This window comes from Microtus ochrogaster, chromosome 5 (assembly GCF_000317375.1).
Source record: "Microtus ochrogaster isolate Prairie Vole_2 chromosome 5, MicOch1.0, whole genome shotgun sequence".
Lineage (NCBI taxonomy): Eukaryota > Metazoa > Chordata > Mammalia > Rodentia > Cricetidae > Microtus > Microtus ochrogaster.
This window is the reverse complement of record NC_022012.1, coordinates 86,029,944-86,045,422: the sequence shown is the minus strand read 5'-3', so window position 1 is coordinate 86,045,422 and position 15,479 is coordinate 86,029,944. Positions and strand designations below refer to the sequence as shown.

The following is a 15,479-nucleotide window of genomic DNA, read 5'->3' as shown; positions in this document are numbered from 1 at the left end:
ATTAGAGGTAAAAAAAAATGACATCTTGAAATTTGCATGCAATTGGATGGAACTAAAAAAACCATCTTGAGTGACGTAACCCAGACCCAGAAAGATGAACATGGTATATACTCACTCGTAAGTGGATACTACCTGTAAAGCAAAGGATATTGAGCCTACACAGTTCATGATCCGAGAGAAGCTGAGTAACAAGGTGAACCCTAAGAAAAATATATATAGAGATCCACTTGGAAAGGGAAAACAGACAAGATCGCCTGACAAAATTGGGAGCATGGAGTTATGGGAATAGGGAGAGCAAGAGGGGAAGACAAGGGGGAAAGGGGAGGGGAGAGCAGAACCTGAGGTAATGGGATAGTTGAGATGGAGGAAGGACAGAAATGAGAGCAAGGAAAGAGATATTTTGATTGAGGGAGCCATTATGGGGCTAGCAAGAAGCCTGGCACTAGAGAAATTCCCAGGAATTCACAAAGATGACTCCAGGTAAGACCCTAAGCAACAGAGGAGGGGGTACCCAAACTGGCCTTGCCTATAGTCAGACTGATGAATACCTTAAATATCACCACAGAACCTTCATCCAGCAACTGATGGAAACGGGCAGAGACCTGCATCAGAGCACTGAACTGAGCTCCCCAAAGTCCAGTTGAAGAGTGGGAAGAGGGAGAATATGAGCAAAGAGGTCAAGACCATGATGGGTACACCCACTGAAACAGTCTACCTGAGCTAATAGGAGCTCACCAATTCCAGCCAGACAGGGAAGGAAACAGCACAAGTCCAAACTAGTTCCTCTGAATGTAGGTGACAGTCATATGGCTAAGGCAGACTACAGGGCCACTGGCAGTGGCATGGGGATTTATCCCTAATCCTTGTACTGGCTTTTTGGAACCCATTCTCTTTGGATGGATACCTTACTAAGCCTAGAAAAAGTAGGAAGGGCCTTGGACCTTCCCCAAAGCAATGTGTCTTACCCTCTCTGAGAAGTAGGTGTGGGATGGGGTGGGGGGTAAGTGGAGGGAAGAGGAGGAGGGAAGGGAGTGGGAACCAGGATTGGTATGTAAAATGAAAAGACAGTTTTCTTTTAAAATAAAGAAATAATAAAGAAATAAAGAAATGGCACTAGCTGCTCTTCCAGAAGACCCTGGTTCAATTCCCAGCACCCACATGGCAGTTCACAACTGTCTGTAACAGTTCCAGAGGATCCAACACCCTTTCACAGACACACATGCAGATGAAATGCCAATGCACATTAAATAAATTTAAAAATTAAAAAAGAAAGCTATCAGAGGGGCTGGTGAGATGGCTCAGTGGTTAAGAGCACTGACTGCTCCTCCAGAGGACCCGGGTTCAATTACCAGCACCCACACGGCAGCTCACAGCTGTCTGTAACTCCAGTTCAAGAGAATGTGACATTGTCATACCAATGCACATGAAATAAAGTTGTTAAAAAAAAGAAAGCTATCAGAAAACAACAACAATAAAAAACTTAGTCATAGGAGGACAACTGAGATATGCTGAAAGATACACATGAAAGAATGACAGCATGGTTGGTAACAGCAAAAAACCAACCAAACAAACAAAAAACTAAAGGGAATCCAAATATCTAGACAAAATTTTTAACCAATTTAAGACTGTGATAAAACAAGGTAAAATAATAGGCAGGAAAAAGATATGTATATAAGATGATACAATACAAATAGTGTCAATTTTGTCCTCTCAAGAAAATACTGAGATAAGTAAAAAGTCTGTGTAGAGATAAGTAAAAAGAAGCCATTCTCTAACTAGAGTTAGTGCACATAACTTCCTGTTCTTGACTGTACATAGACCCGGTTCCTTTCATCACACAATAACTGGCCATCAATCAGGATAACATTGTGAGTTCTGCGAGTAGGTCCTTCCAATACAAAAAAGCTGCAGCAAGTATAGAAAACTCCTGGCAGCTAATTTAAAAATCAATGTGTCTGCCAACACTAGAATATCTCGAGTTTTCAAAGAAAGACTGATAGCCAAGAATGGCATTATTTCAGACACATTATCAATACCCTCTGGCTAGTAGCTTGTTTCTTAGACAGAAAAGAGCAGTGAAAGCCTGCATGATGGCACATGCTTGTAACTCGAGCACATGTAATTATGATTTAGAGGTCAGCTTGGGCTACAAAGGGAGACACAACCTGTAAAAAAGAGCCCATGACCAAACAGGTAATCAAGTGGTGGGCAGGGCCAAATAAAAGAAACAAGAGTGAATCTGCAACTGCTGAAACATAAGAAGAGAAGGGAGAGGAGAAAACAGCAAGGCTCCAATGCTGATCAGGAGTCACTCTCTAGGACGACGACACAACTTCTACCTAACATCTTCCTGTCTGCAAGAACTACAAACATAGTTCCAGCCACCAGGGCAACACAGAGATCTGCATTCATAAAAAAAGAAAAAGAAAGGAAGGAAGCAAAGGAAGGGAAGGAGGAAGGGAGGATGGAAATAAGGAAGGAAGGAAGATTCCCCAATAGCATCCCTACATTCTCAATCACATGACTTGGAAAGCATGTTCGGTTGTGCTGAAATGGAACCAACCTAGTAAAGATGCAGCTTTTATTTTCCTTTTCTTTTTGTTGTTAATCAAGGTACCATAGACAGAAAGATAAAACACAAAAATCTTCAAGACCTTGATTTCCACACCAGTTACTGTAAACAAGACGTTCTGTGAGTGTGTAAGAAAGATTAGAGACCTCTAGCATTCAAATAGTATGTGCTCTTACAGACTCATTCTACCAGAGAGATCCAGCAGAAATTTACACCTGGTAGATATTCATGAATCCTAATTCAAGGATTCTAATATGAAAAATATACTAGAAATATACTGGAAACAGTTCCAAAAAGCCCAAGGATATACTACATAACTGCAAAAAATCTGCTTTTCCCCATTTTTTAAATTTATTATTACCAACCCAGAAACCATTTTTTTAAGTCAGTTTTACTTGACCACCACCCAATTCCTATTATGACAAATTTTTCAGGGCCCGGTATTTTCAACAATTTTAAATGTTCAAGTATTTAATTTACAACACCTAGACAACTGTGAAAATACATTCTCTATTTCTGCACTTCAAAGCACAGCTTCAGTACCCAAAAATGGCCCAATCCTGAATTACCACTCCCTTTAAAAGATACACACCAAAAATTACTTTGAATCTTTCCTTTAAAGCCGGTGGTTTAAAAATAAGTACCCACAAGAAAACATAAATTCATACATGTTCTTATGGAAGTAACAATTTATAATATTCATTTGTAAGAGACAACACTCTCTCCAGACCTGCATTTCTGCAGCAGTCATGAATAAACACACTGCTCCGAAGCACTGAGCATCAAGATGCATGAAGCATGCACATGGATCTACATTACCTCCAACCTTAGGGCCACCTGCTGAACCAGGCTTTCTCCCACTGTTGACTGGATTTCCAGATGTTTTAGGTGCAGGAACCTTGAAGGCTGAAGCAGCTGATGATGGTCTATTTCCATCCACTGATTCCTCATCATCAAAGCTTTTATCTGCACAAAGCATAAGGAAATAGATTCTTAAGGAAGCTAAGCTTTTTACCATTTTCCATTAAGACTCAAAAATAAAATAGAGCTACAGAGAAAAATCATTATTTAGGTAGGATACAAATAAAAAAATAGAGATCCTTTGAATAAATATTTATATATTGGTTAACACTTTACAAAATAACCTCTGTGATTTAAAATAAAAAATACCTTATTGTCACATTTCCTATACATACATGTCAAAACATAAAAGCAAGCATATCAACTTTAGAACAGTCAAAGCGTCTCTTTTTGATGCTCGTAGAAGCATTTTCTGCCAGCCCCTCCCATAGTCAATCTTGCAGCACGCCCTGCCTTATTCCTATGCCCAGATTTCTGCAACTTACAATCACAGATCCGTTTGCAAATCAGCCGCCTCATTCCTCCGAATTTCCCTCACCCTAGAATAGGTCCTAATAGTTCACATGGCCAAATACAGTAAATTTGATACTAATCAAAGATTCTATCAAAAATAGATAGAAACAACCACAGAACCACCACTGAGGTTTGTGCCGGCATTTTTCTTTCTCTTCCCTGCCCTAGGTGCTGCAACAGCCAATCAGCTGCAAGGTGACATCATCTTATGGCAGCAACTGCTAGATGAAAGGTAAAAATTCTCCATGCATTTAAAAAAAATCCTCTATGCACTTACAATGTATTCTCTAACAAAAATGTAAAAGCATTTCACACTAAAGATCTATAAATGTAGGTTTGTTTTCTCTTCCTTAACACACATGAAAATCCATATAAATAGGATATTAGGTTTTAGGCAATAATCACTGTGCTGTGTGCTACTGCATCAGGAAAGCATGGGAACAGCAGGGCTCACTGCTGTACATAATTAACTCTGTCTGCAACCTCACAATGTGCTGCCTACGTAGCAACAGAAATGAAACCCAACAGTCTCTGCTCTTAAGTGACTCTCAGGAGTTCTGCAGTCTCCTTCTGGAATATTCACAGCCACACTGCTATCATCTCCTCACACACAAGCTTACCAGCCTCCAGACAACTCCTCCCTCCCCCACTCACAAGACAGATGCCCCGTACTCTGCTGAGAAACGGTTTCTCTAGGACCCTGCAAAACCAATCCTGACAAACAAGATGGGTGAGGCAGAGAAGCAGCTTTACCACAGGCTTTAGACCAATGTCAGAATCTTCTTCCTATCCCTTCCGTTTTCACCATACAAATGCCCACTCATCCAGAATAAGTGGTCTCCATGAAAACATACCACCAGTGTAACTGTTAGACGGGGCAAAGAAAAGACTGCTTATTAGAGAAAAGAAAAGGTTGAAAATCATGTTCCATTTCAGCAAATGTTTTGTTAACATCACTTCTACCCCTCCACCCTCTGCAAGCCAAACTCATCTTCTAGTTTAAATACAACATTCTTTATCCTAACACAATTAGGAAGCCAGTATGGAGAAATTAATGAACTTAAAACTTGTGCTTTAAATATATTAATACCAAAACAATTCAAAATAAACTTTTGTGGTTCATCATTATAGTCACACACTCACAACAGAACCGACACAAAAATCTACAGAAAGTCAGGCACTTAAACAGATGAGACAGAAGTTACCATGGAAACGGTGTTCCCTTGCTATACACACAAGAACTGAAAAGATAAGCGTCCCTCTAACATTTAAAAAAATTAACTCTTAACATTCTCAAACTACCACGATTTTTAAAACTCTTCTAACATAGCTAAGCATACAAGTCCCAAGAAACAAATAATAAATTTTCACAAATGACTGTCAGTCTAGTCAGTACTGAGGTGCAAAGATTACCTTCACCTTGTGTCTTCTGAGCACTTCCCAAACACCTAACTAAGCCAGTCAATTTGGAACCCCACAGAGCAATAAAGAAGTAGAGCATCCACTGTGGCCTCCTGTGTCTCTTCAGTAGATAGGAAAATAACATTGGGAGGTTTTTTGTTGCTGGTAGTTATGGTGTAGGAAAGAACCACAGTTTACTCCTGTGCATTCCAGAGCTCACAGACATGTGAGCTATTCAGAGTTTGTAGTTATTATAAAGCTGCATTCTTGAGAGAAAAACAATTAAAAGGATCGGGGATTTCAACACATTGACAAGTAGTATAAAAACCAGAGCTCAAGCATCTCTAAAGAATTGAAAATAGGAACTATTCCAAAATTTGGTGCTTTTCAATTATATAATGCTAATTTTCAGATCTGAAAATATTTATATTCTGAATTTGGAGATTAGGGATATTCAATTAAATATACGTAGACTCATACAAATAATCAAAACACAGAAAAAAGACTCAAAATCTGAAACACTCTTGGTTCCAGGCAATTCAGACAAGGGATATTCAGCATGTAATTTATTTGAGATATTTGAGACCACAGAAATCAAAGATACATTTAGTAATATCCATGGTAGTACCCCTCAATGTGGTATTCAGACAAAAGCTCACAATCACCTGATATTTGTTAGAGATGCATTTTAAATTATTATCACACTTATTTATTCTGTGTGCCCAGGTGCTATGGCATTCACGTGGAGGTCAGAGGACTGCTTTCAGGAGTTAGTTCTCTTTCTATCATGTTGGTCAAGGGGACTGAACTCAAGACATCAGGCATGGCAGCATCTTCACCTGCTGGGTTATTTTGTCAGTCCCCTAAGATGTGTATGATCCACCTGTACTGCATCAGAAACTGTGAGGATGTAGTCTGATACACTGCTGTTTAGGATGCCTCCTAACAATCATGTGTGAGCCACTCTTCTAAAGCAGAGCTTGGTAGATTTTCTTTTTAATTAAAAAGGTCACATGGCAAATATCACAGGCCTTGAAATCTACATACAAATGTGCAATTGCTCGATTTTGACATGATCACAACAAAGGAACCCACAATCTGTAAAGAAATAGGGACAGCTATGCTTCAGTACCAAGAACAACTGAGATGGGTCCACAAAGTCCTTGTCTAGGGCAAAAAACAAAAGGAGTAAATGTATACAAAATTAAAAAATAAAAACAACAGAAAAAAACTGATAAAACATTAGATTAAATTAAATCTGAAAGGATATAAAAATTTTAAAAAGATAAAATAGAAAATTATTTTCTGTGCTAAATACATAAATTAAACTTCCTGTGCACTGAAGTACCAAGAAGCATCTTTTATTCTAAAGTGATCTAACGTGTGTTATTCTTTGAGGTGAATTTCACAGTTGGGCTTTCTTTTTCATTCCAGTGACCATCAGTGCAAGAACAATTAGACAAGAATAGTCACTGAATACATTTGTCTCACTAACCAGTTAGAAAAGGTAAATTTTTAAAATAATCTCTTCTTGGTGGAGGTTATAACCAAAAAAAAATTTTTTTCATCTTAAAACTACATCAAGAAGGGAATTAGAGAAATGGTTCAGCAGTTAAGAGCACAGGCTGCTCCTCCAGAAGACCAGGGTTCAGCTCCAAGCACCCACTTAAAGGCTTACAGCTGTCTCCAACTCCACTTCCAGGGGGATCTGACCTCCCCCCCCTTCTGGCGTCCTCAGGCTCTGCATGTGCATGATGCACAGACATACATGCAGGCAAAACACCTATACACATAAAACAAAATAAATCCTAAAAACAAAACGAAAACGACTCTAAAAGGCTGAAGGGAGAGCAGTTAAGAGCACTTACTGCTTTTGCAAAGGACCCAAGTTCAGTTCCCAGTACCACAAGCACCCATAAGTCCAGCTCCAGAGAATCCACATTACTAGTGGCTGCACTCATGTGCACATACCCACAACTACACTCACTGGATACAATGCCTGATTTTTAAAATCCTTAAAAGCAACCAATGTTTGACACAAGAAACACAAGACCAGTACTTCAGAGCTTCTGCTCTACTGTCCGGTGAAAGAACAAATCCAAACCCACAGGACATGCATGGAGAAGTTAGAATACCAAATGACGACAAACTCCTAAGGTTAAAGGGAACCATAATTCAACCCTTATTTTCCTATTGTTTATTTCTTTTTCCGAATTATTTACGTAAGAGAATGAGCCATGGACTTGGAGATAGCTCAGTGAGTAAAGCTCATGCTATACAAGTGTAGGACCTGAGTTCTAATTCCCATGCTCACTCACATCAAACTGGGTGAGGCAGCACACACATCTGTCACCTCAATGAACCTATGGGGAGATGAGAGGTGGTTTTGTGGGCCTGGCATATGCAGCAGGCAAACACCAAGAAACCTGAATCAAACAATGCGGAAGGTGAGGACTGAAATGAAACCCAAGGTTGTTCTCTGAGCCCACAGTCACATGAACTCACAAACATACACACAAGCACTTACGTGCATGAACACAACACCTACAATCACCAGTACCATAATCATAACACAAAGTGAAAAGACAAGCAAATGAATAAAATTGGGGAGTGAGTAGGAGGGAAAGGAAGAGACAGACAGGAAAGTAAATCAAATCAAATCAAATGTTTCAGTAAATGAGCCATATATTCAGGTCCTACTTATCTGGGCTATAAGAGCAAAGGTATTAGGTATCAGAGGACAGGAATAACTGGGCAGGGTGAAGTGGCTATCTATCTGTGTGATGGAAGGATGACAAGAGGGAGAACTGAGAAATCAACAACTGGAGGAAACAGAGTGAGAAGAGACTGACACAGAAGAAACAAGATACCACAAACAAGAACAAGTATGAACAACTACTAGGAACAGTTCTGCTTAAAATACTGCATTTCCTCAGTGAGTTCAAGATGTTAAAAAGGACTAGAGGGTAGAAAGCCAGTTAACTGGCTGTAGTGCTGTGTATACGAGGAAGATTAAACAGGCAAAGAGATGGAAACAGGACATGTCAACAAAGATGAAGGAGGAAGAGGTGACAGAAACAGACAGGAAGGGAGGAGGAAGTCATGAAAATGGGAGGGGATTATGGAAGGAGTGACTGAGATGTGAAGGGAATTGAAGACGCCTGTTCTAGAATCTGACACCTGGTTCCACGAGTTTTGAATAAATTCTTTTTTAAAATGTCAATTCTCTAGTTAGAAGAAGCTCCTTACAGAACTTCTTATATTTAGATGCATTCACAAATAAGAAACACTGTTACCTAAGTGAGAGAGAAAAGGGATGAGTAGACTAGAAATAGCAATAAAGTTTTAAAAACTCTTCCATAAATGTGGCAATGCATGACTATTTCACAAATCTCGGAGGCAGGTACACGGAAAGCTGTACTGAGTGCCTGCCTCCGCTATGGTTACTACACTGCGGAATAAAATAATCTTAAGAGAAAAAAAATCAAAACAACAAAAGCAAATCCCCAAAAAACTCAAATTCTTGAAGACGTCGTAAAAAGTAAACAAAACCAAATAAATGTCCACACACTAGTTGAACAAAAGTGCAAGAAAAATGACTTGTTTAGTAGGTGCTAAGCTGTGTGGCCTGGACAAGAGTTAGAAAAACAATAAACTGATTTGTCCTCCCCTCTGGGTGGGCACAAGGAAAGATGCAAACAGAAGAGGATGAGGAAGAGAAGAAAGAGATCAACTATAGGGAAAATGGAGGAGACTAAAAGACAGACACAGAGGGAAGAGAGGAAGGAGGACAGAATGAGAGAAGAGAACCAGACCAAGTGAGGAAGGAAGCGCAGCCTGTCTTTGCCACCTTCAAAAGCATGTGTGGAGTTGGCGGAGCACTATGCTGCTGGCCCACAGTCCCACTCATATGACCAAAGTCAAGAGTTCAGAAAAGCAGTTTTTGTTTGGTCTTTTCATTTTCTTCAGTAGAACTCCATCTATTTTACGTCTTTTAGGAAAACCTAAATATCCTGTCTAGCACCCACAGATTCGGCTAGTCTTTTCAGATTAAAACCTCCAAGTCAGTATTCACATTTCTTGCATGGACTCCTTCAAGTCCACGATACTTATGCGGGTTTAACAAATAGTTTTAAGTTTTTAACCATGTATGGTTTGGGATGAAAATGACAGTCAGGTGATTCTTCAGTTCTTAAAATTAACATAATTAAAAGTTAGTAAACTACAGACTAGGTGAAAGGCTATTTTCCTCTTTTGTTTTTTGCAGATAGTGTCTCGCTATGTAGATTTGGCTGGCTTGGAACTCAGTATGTAAACAAAACTGGTCTAGAACTCACAGGTATCTACCGGACTCTGCCTCTAGAGTGAAGCTTCTTTTCTTTTTTCTTTTTCTGCTTCGAGACAGTATTTCTCTATGTAGCCCTGGCTGTTCTGGAACTCATTCTGTAGACCAGACTGGCCTCGAACTTAGAGAGATCCACCTGTCTCTGCCCTGAAAGTGATAGGATTAAAGGCATGGACCACAACTGCCTGGCCAGAGTCATAGATTTTAAAGGTGAACATCTGGAATAACATCATACCAATGTGGTTTCATCATCCACAGACAACTGCCCTTGTTTGGAAGAACTTTCTGGAACACTGACTTTGCTTCCACCATACTGAGTTATTGGATACAGTATTTTAGCTCCTGAAATCTGTTATTGTAGCTTTAAGTATTCGATCTGTAATTATCAAGACCGAGAGTTCGTGAGCAAAACCTTCCAGACATCTGCCTTGTATTTGTCTTTTAAATTCCTTTGGTAGCAAAATCTGAACAAAGCTAAACTCAGTTTATAGCAAAACATAATAAAACAAACATTAGTCTATTTGTTCTTTTTATCCCACTCAATGTAAATCTGCACATATTGACAAAAATTAACATGTATGATTACGGGACACTACCACCTTAGGCTCAGCAGGAGTTGCTACATATTATATGAAATAAGACCAACTGGTCCTCCCAAGATTTCTTCTTTTTATTTTATTAGTTTTTTGAGACAAGGTTTCTCTGTGTAGCCCCTAGCTGTCCTGGAATTTGCTCTGTAGACCAGGCTGGCCTTGAACTCACAGAGATCTGCCTCCCTCTCTTCTTTTTTAAACGGGGTCTTGCCATATATCCCAGGCTGGCCTCAAATTTATAATCTTCCTGCCTCTATCTCCTACATCCTGGAATTACAGGTGTACCCCATGACCCCTGTTTTCCCAGGATTGTGAGTTCCTGTAACTTTAAACAAACCCATACATACATGTGCACCATTTTTTTCTTTTCTTCTAATTGAAGGCAGGTCACAATTTCACAAGTTCTTTACACTTTCTACATCATGTTTAGGATACATGTAATCCAAAGTAATTGTGTCTAAGATACACATAAAACACAAAAAGTTGTTCCATCTCACAGGGCAAAAAGAGCAAGCCAAACCCACACACAGGTCTCACAGTATTAATTTTGTGCAGGTTTTCTTCAAGAAAACAACTAGTTCAGTAAGAGCCCTAATACTAGGGATTTACACACAAGAAATGCACTCTACTTCTTACTAACTAGTTTCTCATACCACAGTTCCTCTTTCACTTGAAGCTATATCCTTCCTTATTCTAATTAAAACAACAAGCAATAGAACATTGGGTTTCTGGGCTATTATATTCTTGCAGAGCCAGTGAGGACCAATGAGCATAGTCCTTAATTAATAGCTAAATTATCAACAGGTTAGTAAACAAGAAATCTTACAACCACCACTCATGTTTAAGGAAATGCACAAAATGCTATATCTCCTCTTTTCTGTCTGGCCCCACAGGTCCCCCTCCTAAGTCCTTTCTGGTGGCACTTCCTATTTAACCCAGCCATCCTGTCAAAGTCTTCTCTCTATTCCACAACTTTTCTAAAGTGTTTCATCTATTCTCCATGCTAAGTATTCTTGAAATGTTGAGAAATTTCCAGTGCTCACCTCTGGCCTAGAATATCTTGTGAGTTCCAAACCCATACGACCACCATCTGTGACCTGTTCCCTGAGGAAATCATCCTCTATGGAGATGTCAGAGGCATCTTCAGTTTAACACAAATGACTACACTATTTTAAAGTCTTCCCATACCCGTGTGATAAATGACATCATTATCTCTGCTACTCAAGCCCAAAATATGGGAACACAACCTATGCATTCTCCCATGCCCACATCCACCATCTACCAACAATTGTTGTCCTATGTAACTCTCAGCAGTATTGGAAGCCCAACTATTTCTCGTTACTTCTGCTGCCACTCCTAATCTAAAGCCAGACTTTTACCACCCTGTCCATGGTACTGGAACAACTGCTTTACTTATTCCATTGTTTATATTCTTTACCTCCTTTCAAACCACAAGGTAGACAGTGTATACCCTACAAAAAATTTGGATCAAAGGATATTGAAATGATAAACACAAAGCGACCTATATAAAGGACAGATCTAGTCAATGACTAAATACATTGCTTAATACTAATAACACAAAGACAGCCAGATATTGTGCGTCTTCTGACAGAAACCCAAATCTGGATCTGGTACTGTACCTCTTAATCCTTTCCAAAACAGTTCCAAAAACTAGGGACCAAACATTAAAACATATGACTATATGGGGGACATTTTCATTCAGACTACCACAGTCAAACAAAACAGCACTCTTGAAAAATCTTTATCAACAAAACACCCAAATAAGACTCGGTTTTGATCAAGCCATTTGAAGCATTTTAAAGAAATAGAGTAGGAGGCAGAGGCAGGTGGATCTCTGTGAGTTCGAGGCCAGCCTGGTCTACAAGAGCTAGTTCCAAGACAGGCACGGAAGCTACAGAGAAACCTTGTCTTGAAAACAACAACAACAACAACAAAAGAAATACAGTGGATAGAGATACAGGTGTGATGGTACATACCTGAAATCCCAGCACTTAGGAAGAGGCAGGAGGGTCAGGATTTCAAGATCATTCTCAGCTACATGAGACTTCCAGGAAGCCAAACACACAAACAAAAGATTAAACAAAATAATCAACAAAAGTACTACTATAATGCAATTACCAAGGTATAGAATGGAAGATATTTACCTGACAGATGCCAAGTAAAAGCCAAAAAGAGAGATCATCTCTATTGCTGATAAGAGATGTATTAGCCAATAATAGTGGGGAACCTAACTTGAATCCTAGTGTAAAAAACTGGAAAAAAAAATTTATAAAGCAATTGAGACCTAACACTGAAATCATTAAAAATTATAATTTAAATCACTTTATTTTCAACATCCATACGATAGAACCCAATACTATAAGCCACAATGTAAGAGTGAACATGGAAGCAAAGAGCAAAATAAGTGGGGTAAACCCTTAAAGAGTGTCAGCACATTCTTACAAGATGCCAGTAACAGGGATGGATGACCACTGGGGAAGAACACTTTATCAAAGTTGCAACATGGATATTTTTCCCTTCACCCCCAGACAGGGTCTTGCTTTATAGTACATGCTGGCCTTGAATTTATGGCAATCCTCCTGCCTCAACCTCCAGGTGTTGGGATTATTTCTTTGTGTCTAGCTACAAACCAGAATCCCAAGAATCTAACTGCCACAGCTTAAAAATTATCCACCTTGCAGAATGACAGAGAAGTGGCAATGCCTATGACAGAAAGGAATACAAGGAGCAACTGAAAATCTATGGGATGGTTTCATCCTTAAAACCCTCAACTCAGAATCTCCACACCTACAGGTAGTGCACACACAGCTTGCACGAATGTGTACGGTATATTTATAAAAACAGACATACAGAGACAGATAGACCAGACACCCACACACACACCTTTTGAAAAAGAAACTACTGGAAAAAGAAAATGCAAATTCTTAGAACCACTTAAACTTTTGTTTGCCAAGGTTAAAGGTTTGCCTGATAAAATGATGTTTCTCAGGATACACAGGAAAGAGAAAGATGAAACAAAATGCACTAAAGACACAGTGGAACAACCTAATACTTCCAGCTTATAACTAGGAACAACTATTCCTTGAAGAGAGGCAGACGCAAACAAAGGGATGAGACATAATAAAAAGAAAAAATAACAGAAGAGAAAGTTGGAGAGAAACATTCAGTGGAAAAGTACTTTGTGTACAAGAATGAGGACCTGAGTTCAAATCCCCAGGAGCCATGTACACAGCTGGATATGGTGGCAGCTTCAATAACCCCAGGTAGGGAGAGGTAGCTCTGGAGCTGGCAGGTCAGCCTACCCAAAACAGTGAGTTCCTTTTTTTTTTAAAGATTTATTTATTTATTTATTTATTTATTTATTTATTTATTATGTATACAACATTCTGCCTCAATGTATGCCCGCAGGCCAGAGGAGGGCGCCAGATCTCAGTACAGATGGTTGTGAGCCCCCATGTGGTTGCTGGGAATTGAACTCAGGACCTCTGGAAGAGCAGCCAGTGCTCTTAACCTCTGAGCCATCTCTCCAGCCCAAACAGTGAGTTCCAAATTCAGTGACAGAAAAGTAAGGTGGAGACCAACAGAGGAAGACACGTAGCAGTGATCTCTGGTCATGTCACAATAAAGCATGCACACCTAAATGCTTCCCAACCATGCACAACCATGCACAACCTACACATAAACATATATATCTGTCTATAATAACTATATTATTATTATCATACAATAGAAAGCAAAAATCTTCAGAAATAAAAGCTAGAAAAAAAATTTAGACAGGCAGTGGTAGCACAGACCTTTAATCCCAGAACTCAGGAAGCAGAGGCAGGCAGATTACTGTGAGTTGGAGGCCAGCCTGGTCTACAGAGCTAGTTCTAGGGTAGCCAAAGCTACACAAAGAACACTGTCTCAAAAAAAAAAAGTTTGTAACTTGTCTTTAGCTTGAAAATAAATATTCAGTAAAATTATTAGAAGATGAAACTTAGAAGATATCAGTAAACAACTTAAAATACATTTAAAGACTTTGCTGGGGGGTTTTCCCCTTTGAATAGTAGGAGGAAAGTTATCTTTTTCTTTGTTTGTTTTGTTTTGTTTTTTGAGACAGGGTTTCTCTGTGTAACAGTCTTGCTGTCCTGGAACTAGCTCTTGTAGACGAGGCTGGCTTCAAATTCACAGAGATTCGCCTATCTCTGCCTCCAAGTTCTGGAATTAAAGGCATGTGCCACCAAGCCCAGCTGAAAGTTATCTTTTTTCCCCCTGAAAATTATCTTTAAAGATTCAAGACCTTCAATGATCCAATCAAGAGATAATGACAATTTGAACCATATCTGTCATCAATAAAATTAAATAATAGGTCATGAAATACACAAAGATAAATATAAACGAGGTTCATAAGTTAGAAATTGTACAGAAATTTGTCACTTAAATTTTCAAGGCAGCAGCTGTTAATAACATTGAACCGTAATATTCTAAAAGAACAAAGAAAAGCTGTAAACCTTTAAAGAGGTCAATTCATTACCGATATCAGGTTTGAAAATATGTTGCTACTGGTACCCAACAATTTGCAGCCAGCAGGTAAATGGGACTGCCTCAGGAAGTCTCATCCTGCCTCAGTCTGCTGGAAGGTACCTCACAAAGCTGTACCAGAGGTGGCTGGCTAAGGCCAGCAGTGGCTACTGGAAGGTTCCTTTATTTTTAGCCACTGGCTAGTTTCAATCTTAGTGACAGCTACTCACTGTCTTCTGACTTACATGAATGCTAATGCCATGCTTTAAGGGTTTTGATAAGATGGAAAATTCAATCAGTTGAATAAGAGAAATGTCTGACTGTTTCAAGTGGCCATCAGTCTCTTCTGGCTTTTGAATACTTCCTGAAGTAGCATCTCTTCTTGGACTGTTACATGCACTGCTGGCTTTCATGATTCTCAATAATACCTATTCTTTTGTTCCTTGTAATTTACTTCTCTTCACATGCTTCTTTTTTCTTCTTCTTTTTTTCATCCCATCATTGATTTTAGTAGAAAATATTGTCCTTACATCAGCAAGTGAAAAAGCAGATTTTGTTCTGATTTACATCATACAATCCTAGTGCGTCATAAAAACTGTTGAGGAGCATGGAAAGGGGTCTTTTCAGCATGAGTTTCTTGTTTCTTTTTTTTTTTTTTTTTTTGGTTTTT

The 15,479-nt window shown here is 39.1% G+C and overlaps 1 protein-coding gene across 31 annotated transcripts in view; it reads right to left on the bottom strand.

The window, feature by feature from the left end:
• Clasp2 (cytoplasmic linker associated protein 2) overlaps positions 1–15,479 on the bottom strand; it is a 189,055-nt gene that overhangs the window by 119,589 nt on the left and 53,987 nt on the right. For 25 of the 31 annotated variants that reach the window (XM_026779561.1, XM_026779564.1, XM_026779560.1 and 22 more), the window contains one exon: positions 3,392–3,538. In XM_026779561.1, coding sequence (XP_026635362.1) covers positions 3,392–3,538 — 147 coding nt within the window. Of the gene's footprint in view, positions 1–3,391; positions 3,539–3,918; positions 4,123–15,479 lie in introns of those variants that run through there. The other 6 variants (XM_026779574.1, XM_026779577.1, XM_013346512.2 and 3 more) reach the window with 1 other exon arrangement.